Raw genomic sequence first — 20,251 nt, forward strand, 5'->3', positions numbered from 1 at the left:
GTCAAGTTTACGAGGTGCACAGAAGGCGCATCGGACCTGGCCTCCGTAGGCAACAACAACCAAATCTAAACAACAAACAAAACCGTGGCGGGTATCTCATCGAAGCTCGCTCGTCAATCAATCGAGGTTCAACTCCCCACTGAAGCCCGGCGGGTGCCAGAAATTTGCGAGGAGGGGGGTGACACTGTTTTCAAGTCAGTACCGTGGGTCAAGACATCTATGTCTTGCAGAGGTCTGCTTACCTGGTACATCCACCCAGTACCGTGTGCGCATCCGTCCCTTCCTCAGCAGCCCGAAGACTCTTTGTAATATCCGACAGCTCTGTCGACCACTGGAAGTGGCGCTCTTTCAGCTGCGGCTGGGAATGAGGCGTGCAGCCATTGACCACGGGCGCGGAGGTATTATTGTTATTCCAGAACCGTGACAAGATGCCCTGTTTCGTCGGGGCAGCACCAATGTCTGCGGTGCCGTTCGGCAAGATGGCTCCTCCGGCTCCGACCTCAGCAGTTCCAACCTCGGCCTCCGCATACAGGCTTCCCTTGGACCAGTAGTTCGGCAGCGCCCGCGCCCAGCGGACTGGTCGGCTCTCGACGTCCGCGCGCATCGGCACGTTCAAGTTATACAGATCGACACCGTCATTCCAGTTTCGGTAGAGGTGCTCGATGAGACGCACGGACAGTCTGGATGCCGCGCGCACGACCTCGATGCTCTGCTCCTCCTTGCTCCCGAAGGAGAGGGCGATACCCCGCTTCCCGCAGGTGGCAGCCTCGAGCGCCCCGCCAACGGTACCGGACGAAAGGTTGTAGATCGTGGAGGCATTCCGGCCGTGGTTAGGCCCCGAGACCACTAGGTCAATGGGACCCCGGTCGGTGAAAAGGTGGTAGAGGCCCAGCTGGGTGCAGCTGGCGGGCGTGCCGTTCTCGACGACTACCCACTCATTGTTGCTATTGTGATCCCGCTGCTCTGAGTCTGGTGACTGCGACGAGGCGTCTGGCAGGGCGGAGGTATCCCAGGTGCCGTCTTCGCGGAATGCGTCTGAGGGAACGTATGTCGCCTTGAGGGAGGCTCCAATTAGATGCGCTTTCCCAATCCAGGAGCGGGAAGCGGCAGGGACGGCGACGGAGACAAGATGGCCGGCATCTTGGAGGGCATCCACGAAGGGGCGTATGTAGGGGGAGAGGTGCCTCGAAGGCGGTCCATCATCGTTCACCACCTGCACATGGGATTAGTCCGGCTGATACTTTGGAGGCAAAGGTAAACAGGAGCCAAGAGAACTCATACAGCCCCAGCCCAATGGAGGGTCATGTCGGATAAGGACTTACCAGGATATGCATCGTGAACTCGACGTGGACCGGACAGAGCAGGGCGTTGGAGGTCGCGCAGGCGGAGCTGGAGAGGGAGACCTCCTCTCCCTCACGCCTCGCATTATATAGGCATCTGGGGTAACAGGCTCTGCGCGCAGAGTCTTGCTCCAAGTACCGAACGAAAGCCGGGGAAATGGAGATCCTGGCAGGATTGAGGCCGGAGAAGGAAGTCGAGACTGCGGGCGGTCACTATATCGGGGAAGACACAAGGAAGGCGGCCATGCCCGCGGTATGCCAGTCGGCGCGGAACCCGTACGGACGGTACCCATACATACCGCTTGGCGCTACTGGCCAATCGCAGGCCGCCTTTCTGGACGTATCGCTGACGGTCCTGTGTACGGAACCAGACCAGACCAAACCGCCGTAATCCCAAAAGAGAGTGCGGTGAACGCCCGCTGCCGGTGAGAGGCAGCGCTCGTCCGCCACACGCGCCCGGATGAAATCACGGCGAGCGGCCGACGTCTCGTCCTGTCTCACCGGGCTCGAGGGCTCGAGGGCTCGCGGCGAGGGTTAGGGCTGAGCCTGCTGCAGCTGTGATGCACAAAGCTGTGCTCTGTTCTGCGTGGAGCGGGGCGCGAAGCTCAGCAACGTGGTCTGGGCGTGCTTTGGGGCAGCGATCTGATCTTTGATCTGGCTTAGCGCTCCACGGAGCAAGTTGCTCCGCCCTGGGGACGCGTGAGTCAATTGCTGCCCTCGCCTCGCGCTTGCTGACAGAGACTTTTTTCTGTGCTGCATCTAGAACCGCTCTTTTGGGGTGCTTACGCTCGTCACCCGTTTCATCCATCTCGCTGCGCATCCCACATCCAGACGATTCGAGACGTTCTTTTTCTTGTTTTTCTTTTCTTTGTCGCTCCTTTCCCCTCGTTTTTGACTCCCAGACCAGGCCTCGATTTCTGCGCTGTGTTGGCCGGTGCGGCGCACGCAAGCATCCCGCGCTTCTCCAAGGTTCAGCGTGCAAAACTCTTTGGTGGGGAACTGGCCTCGACTTATGAATCCTGCCCCTAACTCCCCGCCCCGTACGTCGCCCGTGTATACATAGACCTTCGCATCTCCTGTGAAGCGCATCTTTTTCCCAAGGCCAAGCGTATCGCAGACGCACAGCTGGTTGACTCCTTGACCGCCTCCCGAGTCGCTGCCCTCACCCATTTCGAGCGCCTTTCGTGATGGAGTGTGGGAGCGCTGCAATGGCACCAGGCATCAACCCCAAGATCCTCGACACATGGCAATCCGACAGCAACTTCTCCCTCGCGTCCTGGGAAAAATCAGGACATGAACCCCCCGAATGGGACACCAGTCAGGACTCCAGCCATGACTCCAGCCAGGGCGATGCGGATGGGGTCGAGCTGAGCTCGCTCCGCGGACCGCACACCAAACATGAAAACTCTCCGCTCGATCAGTCGAGCGACGCGCAACCTCCTGAGTTCAGGTCCCGTCTCCCTCCCGCCACCGTGACGGCATGAATGCTGATGGCGTCTTTTCCTACAGCAACCAAAACAAGCTTCGCGACAATGCCGGCCTCGTCTCGGGCACCGTGAGCCCAATGACCCTCCCGTCGTCGACCGATGACAATTTCCATCAGGAAGAATGGACACAATTCCAAATGCAGGATCCAATGGCGGTGGGGATACCATTGGACGCTCCGCTCTTCTACCCTTACGCGAAGGACACTGCGACATCCACTAACACGGTGATCGTCGACGACATGGCGGATATACAACATGGTCAGGAGTATTCAGACCTCCCGTCCGATCAGGTCGCCTCATTTCGCGCTTTCCAGTATCCGAACGGCTCCTGGACAGACACATCAAATGGCCCCGCGACGCAGTCGCAATTCCCTGTTTCGATGCCCTTGGAATCTCTGGAGGATGGAGTAGCGGTCCCGAATGACTTTCCAGGTTGTGGGTGGTTTGAGGGACTTGATATGCACATTCCTGCAAACTTGATGTCCTCCTTCCCCGTGATCTCGCCAGACATGGGCTTTGGTGATGACTTCCAGCAGACAAACAGGCACTCTCAGAATGGGTCAGCGAGCCCGTCGGTCGCAGAAGACGTTTCTGGCGTATTCGACAATTCATATTCCTCCACAAATGGCGACGTTCCAGCTTTCACGGAACAGCAGCTTAAAGAAGACAATTCACAGTACATGCAATGGAATCATGCCTCTCCCGAGGACATGTCGCAGATGCTGCCTAAGACTGGCGCGTTTATCGTCAACCAGGGACTACCAAAGTCGCGTTCGGATGCTCTTTCTTCGGGATCTCGAGGTATGACTTCAATGGCACACCGTGGCGTAATCCGTCACACGCCGCTTCCTCTTCAGCCTGTGGCAGCAGCTAGGAAGCGGAGGCAGCGAAACAGTTCGATTTCCATTGAGCAGCAGCCTCAACCAAAGCCGCTCCAGATTGTACAGGAAGACGGGCAAGGCGGCTCGATATCGTCTGAAGACTTTGTATCCCCACCACGCGGTGCCCGTCGAAAGGGCCCACTGTCTGTGGTCGGACGAGCCAATGCTGGTCTGCGAAGAAAGAACAAGGACACGTGTGTGCAGTGCCGTATGAACAAGCGAAAGGTATGTCCATCATTCCGAAGACTCCCTTCATCTTAAACCTGTACTTTTCTCCGAGCCAGGCTGACGAAAAACCCCAGTGCGATGGAAACTCGCCATGTGAGGCCTGCCGTCCCACGCTCCACGAGCAACCTTGCGCACGAGCATGCTTTGCTAGTATTGTCGAGTACGGGACGTGCAATTATATCTGTACGTGAACTTCGTTTCCTGTTCCATCTGTATTCCGCTAACGTATCCTACCGCAGCTCAACGAGCTATCAATCACCCTACTCTGAATGGATCCAGCAGAGTTCGGATGGAGATCCCTTCTGCGTTCGATTTAAATGACCTCCTAGCTTTCCTTAGCGAACGCCGTGGGAAATTCAACATCCGTGCCAGACAAGCTTGGGGCTCTCTGTATGTCCTCGACTTGGGGGAGACATACAAGTTCTTGAGAAGCTTGAGCGAATATAACGGCAACTCCCAGTCGACTTTCCTAGAATTTATCGATCGTCGAATAATCGAATCCAAGGATAGGTCTAAGAATTGGCTAAGCTGCGTCAAAGACTGTGATCCCATGAACAACATCTTTGTGAGTCTTGCCCGATCTGAGGTTGAGGGTGGAATAACAAACTAATGTTGCCCTCAACAGGCTCTGCTTTCGCAGTGGAACAACATGCCTAGTCGCGCAGCGTACAGCTTCGTGGGGCCGGACGGCCAAGAACGTCCTATGGACGTCAACAACCCCGAAGATCGGAAGGAGATTTTGCTAGCCGCTCAGTTGTCGCGTATCTTCTGCCGCATGCTGGAGGTCGAAGGGTTCCGAAAGCTGGAACGTGACTTCTACAACATCAAGTGGAAGAGAATCTCCCACGAGGCGCACCTGCGATTCCTGGACGAACTGGGTCACATCCTTCTTTCCCTCCGTTGGCGGGTCTCCTGGTGGAAACGTCTTGGTGACGGCGGTGCCGAACCGGATCCAAGCAAGCAACACTACGTGGACCGTGTGGAGCTGCTCTGCAGGATCCTGTACGTGTACTACACCAGCGTTCTGGCCAAGCTTCGTTCCTGGTCGTCGTCGGACGTTCCCAAGGGCGTGTGGTCAACCTACGCGGATGCGGAGAAGCCGATCTGGGATGACTTCCCCGCGGACCCGACAGATAGCGGCTTCCAGAAATGGATGGAGAGGGGCAAGGACCTGATCGAGCAAGCAGGTGTTCCGAGCCGTGTTGCGAAGTTCTAAGACCGGGCGAGGCCATTTCTTTATTTAGCGAAATTGTTTGAGATACCCCTGACTGCGAGATGTATTTAGTAATGACTTATGAGATTTTTTTCTTGGATCTCTTGGATATAATATTGGACATACAGGCGATCTGTGGTCGGATGCTTCAATGTCATGTTTGTGAATATGATGCATACATCCATCCACTGTCATCTAGACTTTTCTAACCTTTTGGATGTTGTTTATGATTGTTCGGTGATTTTGTATATTACTCTCCTCTCTCATTCAAGCGAACAGTGAACATAGTCTATGACAGGGTATCTCGGTACATGCGCATGTTCGTCAATCATATCCATCTTTTGTATGGAAACAAGTGTCCCCCTCCTTTCGTATGCAAGAGATGGGTCTGAGGTGCACATCATTTTGCGAATGCCAGCTCACTTCCATGTTTCGGTCCATCTTAGACGGGTCGGGGTGCGGTCCGGAACGAAGAATCAAGGAGCAAAGCTCGTGAGGGGCTGATCCTCTTCCATGGCGGATGAGATGCCTCATCTACGTCATTGGTTTCCCCCCGGTTCATATGGGGCAAGCAAACCCAGGAGAGTCAAGACAAGTCTTGCCGATGGCAGCAAATTTGAACATGATCGATCGGTCGGTCGAGACCAAGACGAGCGAATCGACCAACCAACCACCTAGCTCAAACGATTCCACCTCACTTCTTGTTGTTCCCTCCCTTGTCATTGTTCTTGCCATTCTCCTTCTTCTTGTCCTTCTTCCCGCCCGCGAGGAGCTCCAGGTGTCCCGCGCGCTCGGCGAGGCTTCGCTCCGTCTTTGCGATTAGACCGGCGGAGAGTTTCTAGAGTAGTAAGCAACCGTCAGTATCAGCAAAATAACCTATCAATCCCATAGAAACAGAATGCAATTTCCCACACAAAGGGGTTGCATGCATGTCATACCTTGGTCATCTTAGCCTGCTTGACAAGCGCAGGCTTCTTGGGGGCGATTTGTCGCGCGCCTCTTTTGGGGCCGAGGGCGGTGGGGCTGTTAAAAAAGAAATCCATGTCAGATGATATCAATCAGGGAATTCCAAACAATGCTATCCTTCAGGGGGAGAGAGAGAGTCGCATGTTAGGTATTATGGACATGAACGTACCGCTTAGACGACGAAGCCGCGGGCTTCTTTTTGATCTCGCCTTGGGCCATCGCGTTCGGTAAGTAGGTAGATTATGTAGGGGTATAATAGATGAGTGCAGGTCAGTGCGGGAGGGACTCAGAATATTTATCCAACGTATGCGATTTAAGTTGCAGATTGAAGTCGAGTTTTCCAGTCTTGAGATCGGGGTGGGAAAATTCACAGATGGATTGAGTTAGTTTGTTATCGGTCACGTGAAACATGGGGTTGAAGTTTCATTGCATTGCATTGCATTGTTTTATCGGAGATAAGGGCTTCTTATCGCCGTGTCCTTGTCTTTGTCTTTGACCAGACGCTGAACCATATCTATTCTATTCTATCTGCTTGGATGCAGACCCCGGGGCAGGGAAGTCTTGTATTGGAATAGGCCTTTTTTTTTTTCGTACGACGTACTGTATACGGAATTGGTTGCCAGTGGTGACTACCTAGTTGGAAAAATAAACTTCAAGATCTTGGTACTGGTAGATGGACAGGTACACCAAACCTAGTGTGCATTACTATGTTGTCTGTAAATCTAACGTGGAATGGGACATCAGTAACAGTGAGAATGACCTCATGAATCATCAAATGTTGACATGCAGGCTTTTCACCTGGTCAGATAGCATCCGGTCTATGTCTAATCTGCCTAATCTACCTGCTTCTTACCTCCCTACCTAGGTAGCCCTAGAGACATGATATAGGTTAGGTATGCTATCATATGCAGTTTTCCAATGCTTGTCTTTAGAGTATCATAGAGGTCGAATTTATATGCTCAATAGTTATTGAAAACAAACATGCGACTCTCATCTCTTTTCATCCTCGAGTACGCGATACCATTTATCCTCATCCTTCAAGCCGCTCCGGTTCATGCTCAGGCTTTTCCCCTGTCCCAACGAGAGAATCAAATATTACCTATCTACCTAAGCCTGACACCGAACCAAAAAAAAAGTCCCCCGGCGACTCCTGCTCCTTCTCCTCCTGGACCACCGGCGAAACCCGCTGCTCATTCCTCACCTCATCCCCAGACGAACTCCCCATCACCGTCAAGTGCCACAACATCAACTGGTTCTCCTTCCGATGGAGACGCCATCTCTGCTGCAGCCGCTGCACCAGGACGACCGCCGCATCGTCCGGGAAACGGACCACGCTGTGTTTCGGTGAACAGCGCTTCACCAACGACACGCGGTGCGTCGCGACCGTTCCCCCGCCTGGGCAGTCGCGTAAGTTGGGAGGAAAACTGCCACCTTTGTTGGGTGATGATGGCCAGGGCAAGACAGCTTCTTGTAAAGAGAGCATTTTTTGAGCCTGGGGCTGAATCGTGATCCTTGCGATTCTCTCCCGTACGACTTCCGACTCGTCGCGAGTCCCGTCGAGGATCCTGAGGACAGCAAGGCAGTCCATCTCAAGAAATATGATAATGAAATGGCGTGGTTAGTTCTTGGAAATGATAGATAGCAAGGATGGGAAGGGGAAGAAGGGGCAGCCACGTTTTCGACCCCTCAACCACACCGTGTGGGAGGTCAAGAGTAAAGATAAAGATAAAGATGGTCATCGTCATCGTCATCATCAGACTACCACCACCGGTCGCGTGTTGTTGGGTAGCTACTCGAATGGCAAGTTGGATTGTCTCTTTGTTGATGAGTATAAACGGTACCGGGGGTATTGGAATGCTCGGCCGATCTGTGATAAAGATGGGAGGCGGAGGATCGTGTTGAGACCGGCTGATAATGATGAAGGTAAATACCTTAACTCGTGAATCTGCACAGCTATGCAGGATTATCTTGATGCTGATGATGAACGTGAATGTGAACGCAGGATTTTGGGCTTGGATGAACAATAAACAAGGTATCTACATAGGTCCGGAATCGGAGGCTGGTATGTTTCGATCCCTAGTTGGAATTTCCTTGGCTCGAAAACAGCGCTTTATAAACTAACTCCTTTTTTTCTCAGACCATTATTCTTCAAAGCCGAAACGGATTAACTTGGTTGTTGAACGGTTAGACGGTTAGTTAGCTTCCGCAGGGGCTTCAATATCGAGAATATCCTGCCGATAAAATAAAGTCATTTTAACATCTAGCACAACGGCTACTGCATCTTAGGTGGTTGGATTGGCTATTTATTCTGAGATCTTGCCGAATAGCTGTCCAGGTTTCTAGATTCGAGGGATCTAGAAACCTGGACGGTTATATCTCAGGACATCCCATTTCTTCATCCGAATACGTCCCTGTCTCCCCCTCCCCTCCCAACGTCGCCAACCGGACAACATTCCTCGCCGACTCCCCCACTGGCCTCCCCACCCCGCCGCTGGACCCCGTTGCCGTCAGATTCGGACAGCTCGCATTCACCTTCCACCCCTCGCCCTCGAACCGCGTCGCGTAGTGCAGCGTCAGCATGTTCAGCGCCGCTTTGCTGCTCCGGTAGATCGGGCACGTGGGTGTGTGGAGTCGGGTGTACCATACACCTCGGGAGGAGGCAGTGGGATCGGATCGGAGAGCTAGGGAGCCGGTGTGTGAGGAGACGAAGACGACTCGTGGTGGATTACTGGATTTGGTGTTTGATTTGAAGAGCAACGGGATGAACGCCTCCGTGGTCATCGCGGCGCCGAAGACGTTCACGTCGTACGCTTCCCGGTATATATCCCGGAGGGAGGAGCGGCCGGAGTCGCGGCCCAGGACTTCATTATTGATCCCCGCGTTGTTGATCAGGACGTCGAGCGAGCCGTATTTTGTAGCGAAGTGCCTGGCTGCTTCTGCGATGGAGGTGTCCGATGTCACGTCGATGGTGATGGGCTCGATGGCTTCGTGTCCGGTTGATTGCTGGATAGAGGCGGCAGCTTGCGCGCCGCGTTCGGGGTCGCAGGCGCTCAGGAGGATGAGGTAGTCTGGGTGAGAGGCGCAGAGCTGTCTGGCGATTTTGAGGCCGATGCCTTGCGTGGCGCCGGTGATGAGGACGATGGTTTGGGTGGTGGTCATGGTTGTTTTTTCTTTCTTTCTTTCTTTCTTTCTTTCTTTTCGTTGGATTGGAGAAGATGGATATGGATATTGATCTGAAAGAGGTGGGAAGAGTATATGAATCTCTTATTTAGGGATTAATTGATTGATTGAATAGAACAATATTACTCCTCGCAGTAACGGACTGGGGAAAACGTTCCTTTTTATATAGTATGTTCTGTATGTACATACTTCTATAAACACCTACCTCAGCACTAATCTACATACTTTTTTTAGCCCATGCATTATACAAAAGAAAACTCGCAAATACATACCACCTACGCGTGATGGTGAGGATCTATATCCCTATCTGGGTAGGTCCTTATATGATCACTATGCATAGTTCCGCTCCGCTCTCAACTCCGATGTGACCGTCTCCCGGCCACAGAAAGATGGCGGAGATACCGGAGGTGAAAGTGAGGTTTAAACAAATAAATAATGGTTATAGAATTTTTTTTTGTCTTTAGCTTTGGTCCCCAAGACAAGACATGGTTCCTGCTTGCGGGGTTTGGTCGTGTACTCCATGTACTGTCTGTACTATGTGTGGCGTGGACTACTGACGAATTAACTATGGATGGAATCTGCTGACACGCTTGCGATATATGGCATTAAATGAAATCCATATTCTGTATACATTATAGATAATTATATAACCTTTCCTAGTATATACATCATGGACATATATTCTGGATACATCCTGCACATGCAGGTAAGTACTCAATATACATACTGGTACATTCTCACAACCACTCCAACGTCACAAACACCGGCCTGCGGGACGGATGCACCAACTCCAGATTCACACGCTTACCCCTCCCCTGCCTCTCCACACGGATCGAGGTGGTTTCCCCTTTCGCCTCGTCCAGCTCGACGACGCAGTCGATCGGCGACCCGTCGGGCGGAGGCCGAGGTCGTACCGCCACCTTGCCCCGTTTGGGCCCCTCTATCTCGAACTCCATCCACGTCCGGTTGGCCATGACGTGGAGGACGGTGTCCTTGTCGATGGTCTGGCCGGTGAAGAGGTCTTCGCTGTCGAGGAAGTTGGTGGAGGAGGCTGAGGAGAGCGAGGATGAAGAGGAGGTTGAGACGGATGAGACGGATGTTGATGTTGTTGATCTTGCTGCTCTTGACGCTGATGGTGCTACCTCGGACGATGAAAAGACTGTCGGTGGTGTTCGGGTATCAGATGGCATGAAAGAGGTGGTAGATGACAGGGGAGTCGTTTTATAGCTGCTTGTGTCGGAGGTGCTGGTCATCCTGGATGAGACGCTTCTTCTGCTGCTGCTCCTGCTGCTGGCAGTGGATGTCGTGGAACGGGCAGGCGAGTTGGCACGCTGTGGACTGAATGATGAAGGCCACAGAGGACGGAAGTCCAGCCAATTCATGAACGTGCTTTTGCGCTGAGGCTCTTCCTGAGCATGCGTGCCTGAGAAGAGAGCACGCTTAAGCTCAGTGTTCATCGCCACCAGCGCTGTGCGAAGTCTTTTCAGTCCCGAGACACTGTAGTCAGCCAGATCGGGTACTATCCACCGATCGTGGAGCTTTCCGCGTGTCTGTTGCGAGAGAAGAAACACGCCATGACACCGGATGAACGAGTCGCAGAGGTAGCAGGGTGGTTTGCTTGACCCGATCACCCGGGGAAGTTTATACACGCCGTTGTCGTCACTTTCGTAGAGCGCTACCATCTGCACCTCTGCGTGGACGGTGCAGAGGACCGGGCGATTGGGGAGCCATGTTATGTTGGAGGGGAGCGGCCGATATGGAGGTAATATCTCCAGGTCGATATTTGTAAACAACTTGCGATACTTTCTGGCTGCGTAGGCAAGATCGAGGCAGAGGCTCCAGTATCGTCCGATGTTAGCGATTTCTCGGACTGGCGCCCTGTTGAAACAGCAGGTTTCGTCGGGATGTGAAGGGATGATGTGATTGCTCCACCAAGCGTAGACGTCATTACTCTTGCGCGCGATGGTCTTGAGGATATCGATCTCATCTTCTGCGGCCTGATTCGATGGGTCGTCGATAGATCGGTAGTTTACCGACAGGTCAACCAACTTGTTATATAGTCCATCTGCGATGGAGGGATAGCAACATTGGGAGTCTGCAGCAGGCGGGGTGGACGTAGCACGATCTATTTCTTGGTAAAGCGGCCGAAGTGGATTCTTGCGTCGTTTCTGGTGATGACTCGATCGGAGGTACGCATGGATCCGTTCTCGATTCAGCCCGACGACTAGGTCGAGCAAAGCCATTGCGCAGTCTTCTCGGGATAGTCCTAATGGTACATAATGAGGTTAAAGAAATGGACTTCAAAGCGGCATTGAGAGGTTGACTAACTCTGAACATAATTAACGAGAACATCCAAGATCCTTTCGATAGCTTCCCGCACTGCCAGAGATACGCCTCCATTTGCAGCAAGTCGGACGACCAAGCCCTCAGGATTCGATGCCTCTTCTATACAGACCGCAGAGGTTGCTCTCGCACCCGGTTCCGCAGCGGCGAGGAAGGCAAAGTCGTCTGCCAGTCGCTGCTCGACGGCCAGAGGCAGCTGGTATTCAAGAGAGGACAACTCGCGTCTTTTCTTCTCCCAGTGCTTCTCTGAAGCCGCTATTTGTTTTCCTAAACCCTGGTATACGGCCTGATCTTCAAGGGCGACGACGTTTTGCCGCAACGTCTGCTGGCTGACTCCGCGCCATATCGAGTCTTGTGGAAGTGAGGTGTTCACCTGAAGGTAGGAAGTGGACATCATTGGAAGTTCCAAAGAGTCCCAGACCACAATGTCTATAGCTCTTCAACCAGACTCATACAGAAAACCGTAAAGCGGGACCGTGCTCTGTGTCTTGTCACGCTGGCCTGGATACCAGCAGACGATGCCTCATTATAAGTACCCATGAATTGTCCCGAGGTCGCCAGAACTCCGCACACGGTGAGGCGATCCATTACGCTCCAAACTGGGCATGACATGCGTGGTGATGAGACAACACACTATAGAATTTGCTGTCAGTGGTAGTTATCGTTGGCTCTATTGCTGGATAGTTCTGCCTCATCGATGAGTAGCTGGATAGCAGCGTGCGGTGGTCGTCTAATGTGGGACCACGTGTAGTCGCTGCAACTGTTCGTAGTTAGGTACTTGAACTGGAGGGGAGTGGGGAAAAGCTGTCGTCCAAAGCCTGTGATCAGTCATTGATATGGCTGCTAGTAGATGATACGCAATGCTCCTTTTCCCTGTATGGAATAATTATTTTTGAGCAGCGAAGATGAGGCGGAGTTGGGTTTTCTTGTCGAAGCTCCATGGCCAATAAGCTTCATCCTAGATCCGTTCCCCTCGACCCCTTTATAACGTCGCATATCTGACTACATCGAGAGGCTAGAAACCACGCGGTTGCAAATGATATCACAAAACGTGTCATAACACTTTATTCGTTACTTCGTTATATATTAGATGATTGGGTCTATTTCTCCGTTTCTTCCCTCTTGGGCTCCATCTCTGCCGGCGATGGTACCGATGGCGTGCGATCGTCAGATTTCGAGACAAGGTTGCGACGGTCACTAGACAAGCCGCTGTTAGAATCCCATTTTGATAGGCACGTTGAATGCAATAATGCCGTACAGAGCTCAGAATTAGGCACGTACTCAAGTTTCTTGTCTGGAAGGACGAAGGCGATAATGACTACTGGAGCCGAAAATGCCAATGCGGCAATGCTGATGTACCTACGCAAGTTGATCAGTTGTCATTTTCCATTCGGACACCGCAGATTGACAAACCCCATGACATCGGAATACTATACGAACTCTATCAGTATGCAGACTCTTGTAACAAGGTAATGGGTGAGTTCTCACCGCTAAATTAATAGCCGTTCGCTCGGGGCTGCCCCATGCTGGCAGGGTGCTGGTGATGGAGTTATACACACTGTCTATCACTGCCTCGTTCGCCCCAGATCCCATGCGGAACCTAAGACGTTCTTTCAAAGTATCCGTGTAGATACCCCCTGCGACAGCAGATCCGATTCCGTTCCCAAGAAAGGATCCGAGAAAAATTAGAGACGTGACCTGAGCCAGTTCCGCGTGAGGGACAGCAATCTGCGCAGCAACCACAACGACAGTTTCAATAATTCCGCTGCCAAGGCCCTGGATGAGCTGCACAATGAATAATTCAGCCGTGGAGGTAGTGCTGGTTCGCAGGCGGATCATGACACCGTATCCGATCATACGGACGATTGCGCCGGCCACCCCCAGCCACTTGTACTGTCTTGTCTTGTACATGACAAGCCCGGTGGCCATCCCGACGAGGCACTGCATCACTCCGTTAGTGTAAGCCAGAAAGAGAGCGTCTCTGGCAGAGAAGTTGTGAGAAGCAATTGACCAAGCGTAGAGATAGGTGTGGGTAGATCCGAAACCGATGTTATCAATGCAAGTGAGTGCGAATGTGAGGACGATTGATAATGTCTTGAGGTAGCGGACCGGCACCACAGGATGTCTGGCGACGTATTTTTCATACGGGTACAGGCATATCAGGGCTATGACACCAAGAACGATGAGGGCGTCCACCCAAGGCGTCTTCCAGCGGCTTGTCGTCGTCGCGGCCAAAGTAATGGGTAACAGAAGCATAGTGAAACCCCCGCTAAGAAGGAGGATACCACCCAAGTCAATCTGCGAAAAGAAATCATAGATGGTGAGCTTTTCAGTGAGGACGATTCCCCTCTTTTCTGCTCGACGCTGGAAGTACAGCAACGTGATTATAATGAAACTGGCACAGAAGGGCATCAGGATAGCGAACATCCCAATTCCCCAACGCCAACCAATTACGTTCACCACGCTGTCCACAATGAATGCAGAAATCCACGGAGTGATCAGGAAAGGGCCATAGATAATATTGTATGTAAAGCCTCTCCACCGCATGGTCGAGAGATCAGACACCATAATAGAATTAAGAAGAGAGGTGCCGGTCTGGCCAATCGCGTAGAAAACAAAGCCAGCAGCATATGTGTTGAACGTTTTCGACGACGCGCAGAGAATGTAGGACAGAACATAGAATGAAACCGTTATGGTGTACGCTTCTGCTCGTCCCAGGACATCGGAGATCTTGGCTATCGGTGGCTTAAACACAGCTGAAATGATACTGCCCGCCGTACCGAGAGTGGCCAGCATTGACAGCTCGTTGAATGACGACGCGGCGTACGTTCTGTATGTACCGACTGTCGAATTGTCTAATTCACTGCAAGGAAAGAGGACGAGGTCAGGAGATGAGACGTTGCTGCCATGACATTTCAACACTCACAAAATAATCATCATCGCCGCCAGACTAGTAAGGCTGTCAGTTTCGTCCTGGAATAATAGATATGCCGACATGGACGTGGATAACGTACCTAGCAAAGAGGACGTACTTCCCCTTGGAGCTCCAAACTGCTTGAGCAGCTTCGATTTTGGCAACACCGGCAGCTTCAGGGCCCGATTCAATGACTCTTGGCTCGACTGCATTTTCCTGGATATCGGTTTTTCCCTTCTTTTCTCCTTCAGTGATCGTCTGACTTGCGCTGAGGTGAGCTGAGTTTGTAGACAATCCATCGCTACGTACGGGAGAAGGCAGAAACTGTGCCTTAACAGCGTCAAAGAAGCCCATCTTGAAGAATAAAGCTGACGTGTGGATTCAATCGGATCAACAGAAAGCCATGAAGACGACAGAATGCTGTATATAGTGTCGAAGGGATCTCAACTAGGGGAATGTATCGCCGCCGTACCCCTCGTGCGACAAGCAACGAAGTAAGAGGGCATTACGGTATACACTCCGCGAGCTTCTTATCGTAGCTGTGCAACTTGATTCTCCCGTCCAGCTCACTATGGTGCCTCAATTTAGGTAAGTAGTCAATCCCGTAGCTGGAGGCTAGAGCAAGCTAAATGCGCTATGCTGCGCATCCTGTTCCCGTCCGTCGTGGCTTACCAATTGGTCCACCTTTACTCGTTCGAAAGCTGTTCTAACATCTCCCAGGTACGCCTGGCCGGCATCTAGACAGCTGCCGCGGGAATGCCAACCGCCCCCAAGTCGCATGGCCCTGTCGGCAGCAGGGGCCATTATTGCCTGCAATTTGCAGGATCTGCTGATAAAGGCGTTCTTGGTCAATTCTGGAAGCTCACAGGCCTCTTTCTGTTGCTTTTCAATGAGATAAGAGAGCTGTTCTCACCTTGACAAGGCGAGACGACAGAGTCGCCAGCTAGTGTGCCCGGGGCGTCTCGACTTGCCGTTCCCGCCGCCCCGCATCGGTCCCATAGCGGCTAGCAGCAAGCTTCAGCTCGAAAAGAACAAGTTCATATGAGTGGACTGTCACATTGGATCTGTTCCGGCGCAGAGGATTGCACTCCAGTGTCAATCCAAGATAAACCCACGCGATAAGTCTCCTATATCGTTTCGTTCCATCAGACCGAACTGTCCCAGAGTTCTGGAGAGATATCCTCGGCGCTTGGGAATTAAGGTTTCAATAACGCGGTAATAGAGATTTCGGTCCCATTCCACATATCTAGCTACGAAGATCTCGGTGCCCAGAAGAGATTGTCCCGTGTGGGCTGCGTCCCAAGCCGCATCGAAATCGCCAGTCGACGTTATGCAAGAATGCACATCTAACTTCGTCATGCGACCCGCAATGCGCACATTTCTTGGCTTCTTACGTGCAAAGGCTGAAGGCTGAAGGGCATGAAAATCGGGCCACCTCTTTCGGCCAGTGATGATGTGTACAACTGTCGTTAGACTATCTCGACTCTCGATCACGACCTGTCTAGAGCCTATTATGAATTTTTTTATGGGGTCCCGCAGCAACTCATCAGTTTCTGCGGGACGATCTTTAGCAGCCCCGAACCCAACATAGCGGCGCCGCTGTGGACGAATTGAACAGAACCCTATTAGCCCAGATGCTTTTTAAACTCTGATCTTTGGCCCAATAATGCCACTGTTTCTCGGATATCAGCTCTGCCACTTCGGGAGATCTCTCTTGGCATCCTCCCCACCACCCAGGGATTCCTCTAAGATCGAGCGGACAAAAGGAACACATGATTATTGGAAACCATTTATCCAGCCAGTATCAGACACTTTGCATTCATAATTCCATAAACACTATGTCTTAATTTTGTGTTTGTTGATCTTTAACTGCGGTATGGACTAATATGATGCGTCAAAGGTACGGGGTTACAGATAATGGTGTGTGAGAAGGTTTTAAATAGCTGGCCTGTTGCGGGAAGAAAGTAAAACAGAAAACGATCTCAACCGAAGCTGGCGTTTTTGTATACAGTAATGATATTCCCACGGAGCTCTGTGACGTCGACAGGGATATGTATCGTGTGATCGGTCGGTCCGCCAATCGCGTTTGACAGAGTAGCAGATTGTCAGAGCAACAACAACAACCGAGAAACGATTGGTTAGAAGGAATTATGGGGTAGTCTTCATGGTGAACTTAGGTACACAACAGCTTAACTGCAATCTTTAGATGACCTGGGTACCTAGGTATATCACTGCCTGTATGACTATGAGTCAGTCCACTATGGCATTTCTTGAAGAGGAAGCACCGCATATTAGTCTGAATAATCGATTACTCTTGGTAGTTCAGTATTTACTAAGTCCTTGAGAATGGGAGCAAGACATTTCTTAGGCCTCCCGCCATTTTTTTTTTTTTTTGAGGCAACTCGTCGGTACATCCTTCGAGATTACATTTTCCACGAAGGAGCCGTCCAACACAAGATGCCTTATCAACAAGAACATTACCGATCCAGGTTTTTCTGTCTCAGGGGCGCACTGGGTTATCGGAAGATCACAGCACGGGCATAGACAGCATGACTGCGTACAGTAGACATGGAATGTGGGGCCCGAGCCGCAGGTGGGTGTTGGTTACTGTTGATGTTTTTCCAAAGCTCGACCCGTGGGAAACGCAAGGATCGGAGCGACCCGCACTGCGCTGCGGAGCCGGCTCCTCCGTTATCAGGACCTTATCTCGCTGATCAGGCTTGCAGCGCCGGATCAAAAGTCAGCCGCAGACGCTCCGTCGAACCAGCGCTGCTACTGTGCGAACCGTCTGCTGTTGATGGACGGCCTCGCGCTTAGTATTTGCGGTGTGCGGTGGTCTCACCAACCACCGGCCAAGGATGCAGCACAGAGCATCGCGAGTCGAGATGGAGCTCGACGACGAAGTCGCTTTGACTCTGGGCAGTTAGAAACGGGTGGCACCGAGTCCCCCACACACTGCGTTTCCCTCGTGCTGCCCCGTCCGCCTCTCGACCCTACAACCTTTGTACCGGTACTTGTATCCCTGTCTTCAGAGACCCTCACCCTACATATGCCCTCGGTGTGAAGTCGAGGAATACTTAGTTTCTCCCTTTCCTGTGGTCCTGCTGCCCCGCATTCTGTCCCCTGGGGGGTCCGACTTCATGCTGCCTTTCCACAAAAAAAATCACCTGTTGGAGGTCTCTATCGAGTGTCGCAAGGGAGAAAACCGGGAGTGCCACCTATCCTTGACTCTTGGTATTTGTATAGGATAGGACATCTGTGCGGCTATGGTGAAAGGGTGCTCCCGCTCTAACGGGGATTCTCCTCCCCAATGGCATAATGGCACACCATGCAGACGGCACCAAATAGTGCGTAAAGTGGCATTTGCTCTGATTGCTCTTGCTTCCATATTCTGGCTCTCAGTCGGGCAGCCATATTTCTTTGAAGATGGTAGGGGCGCAGCTCACGGGGTCACAAATGTAGAGAAACAGTCTGCATTTACATGGGTGCAGGTAAGAATCTATTCCCTTTTGCCTGCTCGCAGAATATTGTGCTGACAAGTCATAGATAAAACCATCTTCGGAAATTCAATACCATGACTGCTTCGACGGTCTCCAGTGTGCAAGGCTTGAGGTGCCTATGGACTACCAGCGCACCGATGGGAAGGGCCGCGAGTTTGCCATTGCCGTTGTTAGGCTTCCGGCCAAGGTCCCGGTGACGGATCCCCGATATGGCGGTGCGATCTTGATCAATCCAGGTAACTAAACGCCGCTCGAATATTACTAGGTAGCCAGAGATTAATCCGACAACTAGGTGGGCCTGGAGGCTCAGGAGTGGTCCAGCTCCTGCTATCTGGCAGGAATTTGCAAACTATAGCCGACTCAGATGAAGATCCAAAGTCGGAGTTTGATGAAGCGTCTGGAGACCTCCCAAAGTATTTTGATATCATTGGATTTGACCCTCGCGGCGTCAACAATACCACCCCTGCCTTTACGTGCTTCCCTAGCACTTTTGCAAGAAAGAACTGGGAGCTGCAGGTTGAAGCCGACGGAATGCTAGGAAGCTCGGACTCATCTTTCATGCGGAACTGGCAGCGATCCAAAGCTCTTATCGACGGATGTTCTGAGGTGATAAGCACCAGTGTGAACGGAGAAGAGGCGATTGGAGAGCACGTCAACACTTCTCCAGTAGCCAGGGACATGATTGAGATCATCGAACGCCATGCGCAGTGGAGAGAAAAGCAAGGCGAAGCTGCGCAGAAAGTCTACGACCTCCAGAACGGCCGCGACAAATTTCAATCCATCGCTACAAGGACCCGCTGGAACAAAGGGAAAGAGAAACTTCTTTACTGGGGTCGGTCCTATGGCACAGTGCTGGGCTCCACCTTCGCTGCCATGTACCCTGACCGGGTGGCGCGTGTTGTCCTTGACGGTGTCGTCGACCTTGACTATTACTATCTGACGAAAGGGCCAAGTAATCTTGTCGATTCAGATGCTATCTTCGATCGCTTCACTCTGTACTGCGATACAGCTGGTCCCGATGGCTGCCCATTCTACACACCTGGTGGTCCCCATGCCATCAAGCGCGCCTACAGAAACCTCCTTTCCGACATCTGGAATGAATCGGTTCCCGTTCCCGCCTCGCCTACACGAGGACCTGAAGTGATTACCTGGACTGATGTGAAAGTGCTAACGCGGATCGCCATGTACCAACCACTTATCACGTTTCCATTGTTCGCGCGCCTACTCGCAGATCTCGAGCACGGTAACGGCTCCGCATTTGCGGACTTCAAGCAGCGGAGCCGCGAACCATCATGCCCGTCCAACGAGTGTCTACTCGCGGGCCCGTTCTCTCGCGATTGCACTGTGCCAGGAGAGAACGACGAGTACGCGACATCGGCCATCCTGTGCACAGACGCTGAGAAGCTAGGTGACATTGACAGGGAAGGCTTCAAGGCATATTGGGATGACCTGAAGGCGGGAAGCGAGACACTTGGCGACTATTGGGCGCATATACGCTTGGATTGCGTTGGATGGAAAGCGAAGGCGAAGTGGCGATTCACCGGTATGTTTGACTTGCTTTTGACAATAATACTACTCTTGACTGACGGGTTTGCAGGTCCATTCGGCGGAAATACGTCACATCCTCTTCTATTCATTGGTAACACCCTTGACCCGGTGACTCCGCTGCGCAAGTTAGTATCCTAAGGTCCCTATGGCCCTCTCTCTGTCTGTGTCCATGGACTTATATCAAAACAGCGCTCGAAAGATGTCCCAGAACTTCCCTGGCTCGGCTGTCCTGCAACAAGATTCCGAAGGAGTAAGTGATCTATGCGGTTCTACCCTGACTGTAGGAGCTTGTTCGCTGCAGAAAAGAAAATATGCCTACCTATGACTATGTATACAGAGACTGACCACTGCTTGCCGAAATAATAGCACACTACCCTGACAGCACCCTCTCTCTGCATCGCCAGAGCAATCCGCAATTACTTCCAAAACGGCGATCTTCCGACCCGGGACACGGTGTGTCAAGCAGACCTGAAACCGCTCATCGGCGCGCCGTCGTCATCTGCCATCCATGCCGAGGATCTGAGTCCCGGTGACCGTGCTCTACTTGCGGCGCTGGACGAGGAAGTGCGAAATTTCCGGAACTCGAGGACTTTCCTGCCACTGTGAGAGTCGTCTGTGCATGCGCACTATGGCCATTTAATGACCGCTGAT

General features: G+C 52.2%; 7 protein-coding genes across 7 annotated transcripts; 2 read left to right on the forward strand and 5 right to left on the reverse strand.

Annotated features, from left to right (window-relative positions):
- Nucleotides 1–117: 117 nt before the first annotated feature.
- On the reverse strand, nt 118–1,334 carry VTN00DRAFT_519 (uncharacterized protein; the record flags this gene model as incomplete). The annotated part of the gene is made up of 3 exons (XM_069431695.1): nt 118–184; nt 243–1,213; nt 1,323–1,334. The coding sequence occupies 3 exons, from the start codon at nt 1,332–1,334 to the stop codon at nt 118–120; spliced, it is 1,050 nt and encodes a 349-aa protein (XP_069291227.1).
- A 1,193-nt stretch (nt 1,335–2,527) lies between these two features.
- Nucleotides 2,528–5,152, forward strand: VTN00DRAFT_520 (uncharacterized protein; the record flags this gene model as incomplete). Its single annotated transcript, XM_069431706.1, has 5 exons — nt 2,528–2,790; nt 2,850–3,933; nt 4,011–4,119; nt 4,176–4,501; nt 4,562–5,152. The coding sequence occupies 5 exons, from the start codon at nt 2,528–2,530 to the stop codon at nt 5,150–5,152; spliced, it is 2,373 nt and encodes a 790-aa protein (XP_069291228.1).
- A 691-nt stretch (nt 5,153–5,843) lies between these two features.
- VTN00DRAFT_521 (uncharacterized protein) lies at nt 5,844–6,334 on the reverse strand (the record flags this gene model as incomplete). The annotated part of the gene is made up of 3 exons (XM_069431716.1): nt 5,844–5,987; nt 6,088–6,172; nt 6,285–6,334. The coding sequence occupies 3 exons, from the start codon at nt 6,332–6,334 to the stop codon at nt 5,844–5,846; spliced, it is 279 nt and encodes a 92-aa protein (XP_069291229.1).
- A 2,151-nt stretch (nt 6,335–8,485) lies between these two features.
- Nucleotides 8,486–9,274, reverse strand: VTN00DRAFT_522 (uncharacterized protein; the record flags this gene model as incomplete). The annotated part of the gene is made up of 1 exon (XM_069431727.1): nt 8,486–9,274. The coding sequence occupies one exon, from the start codon at nt 9,272–9,274 to the stop codon at nt 8,486–8,488; it is 789 nt and encodes a 262-aa protein (XP_069291230.1).
- Nucleotides 9,275–10,032: 758 nt separating this feature from the next.
- On the reverse strand, nt 10,033–12,035 carry VTN00DRAFT_523 (uncharacterized protein; the record flags this gene model as incomplete). The annotated part of the gene is made up of 2 exons (XM_069431738.1): nt 10,033–11,561; nt 11,624–12,035. 2 exons carry the CDS (start codon nt 12,033–12,035, stop codon nt 10,033–10,035), a joined length of 1,941 nt encoding a protein of 646 aa, XP_069291231.1.
- Nucleotides 12,036–12,738: 703 nt separating this feature from the next.
- Nucleotides 12,739–14,906, reverse strand: VTN00DRAFT_524 (uncharacterized protein; the record flags this gene model as incomplete). Its single annotated transcript, XM_069431749.1, has 6 exons — nt 12,739–12,835; nt 12,920–12,997; nt 13,052–13,068; nt 13,127–14,501; nt 14,565–14,588; nt 14,653–14,906. The coding sequence occupies 6 exons, from the start codon at nt 14,904–14,906 to the stop codon at nt 12,739–12,741; spliced, it is 1,845 nt and encodes a 614-aa protein (XP_069291232.1).
- A 2,195-nt stretch (nt 14,907–17,101) lies between these two features.
- Nucleotides 17,102–20,206, forward strand: VTN00DRAFT_525 (uncharacterized protein; the record flags this gene model as incomplete). The annotated part of the gene is made up of 8 exons (XM_069431760.1): nt 17,102–17,145; nt 17,202–17,562; nt 17,804–18,043; nt 18,099–18,288; nt 18,345–19,595; nt 19,650–19,725; nt 19,790–19,850; nt 19,967–20,206. The coding sequence occupies 8 exons, from the start codon at nt 17,102–17,104 to the stop codon at nt 20,204–20,206; spliced, it is 2,463 nt and encodes an 820-aa protein (XP_069291233.1).
- Between the last annotated feature and the right edge of the window lie 45 nt (nt 20,207–20,251).

The sequence above is a fragment of the Thermoascus crustaceus genome, assembly GCF_041956765.1.
Source record: "Thermoascus crustaceus strain CBS 181.67 unplaced genomic scaffold VTN00scaffold_1, whole genome shotgun sequence".
In the NCBI taxonomy this organism is placed as follows: Eukaryota; Fungi; Ascomycota; class Eurotiomycetes; order Eurotiales; family Thermoascaceae; genus Thermoascus; species Thermoascus crustaceus.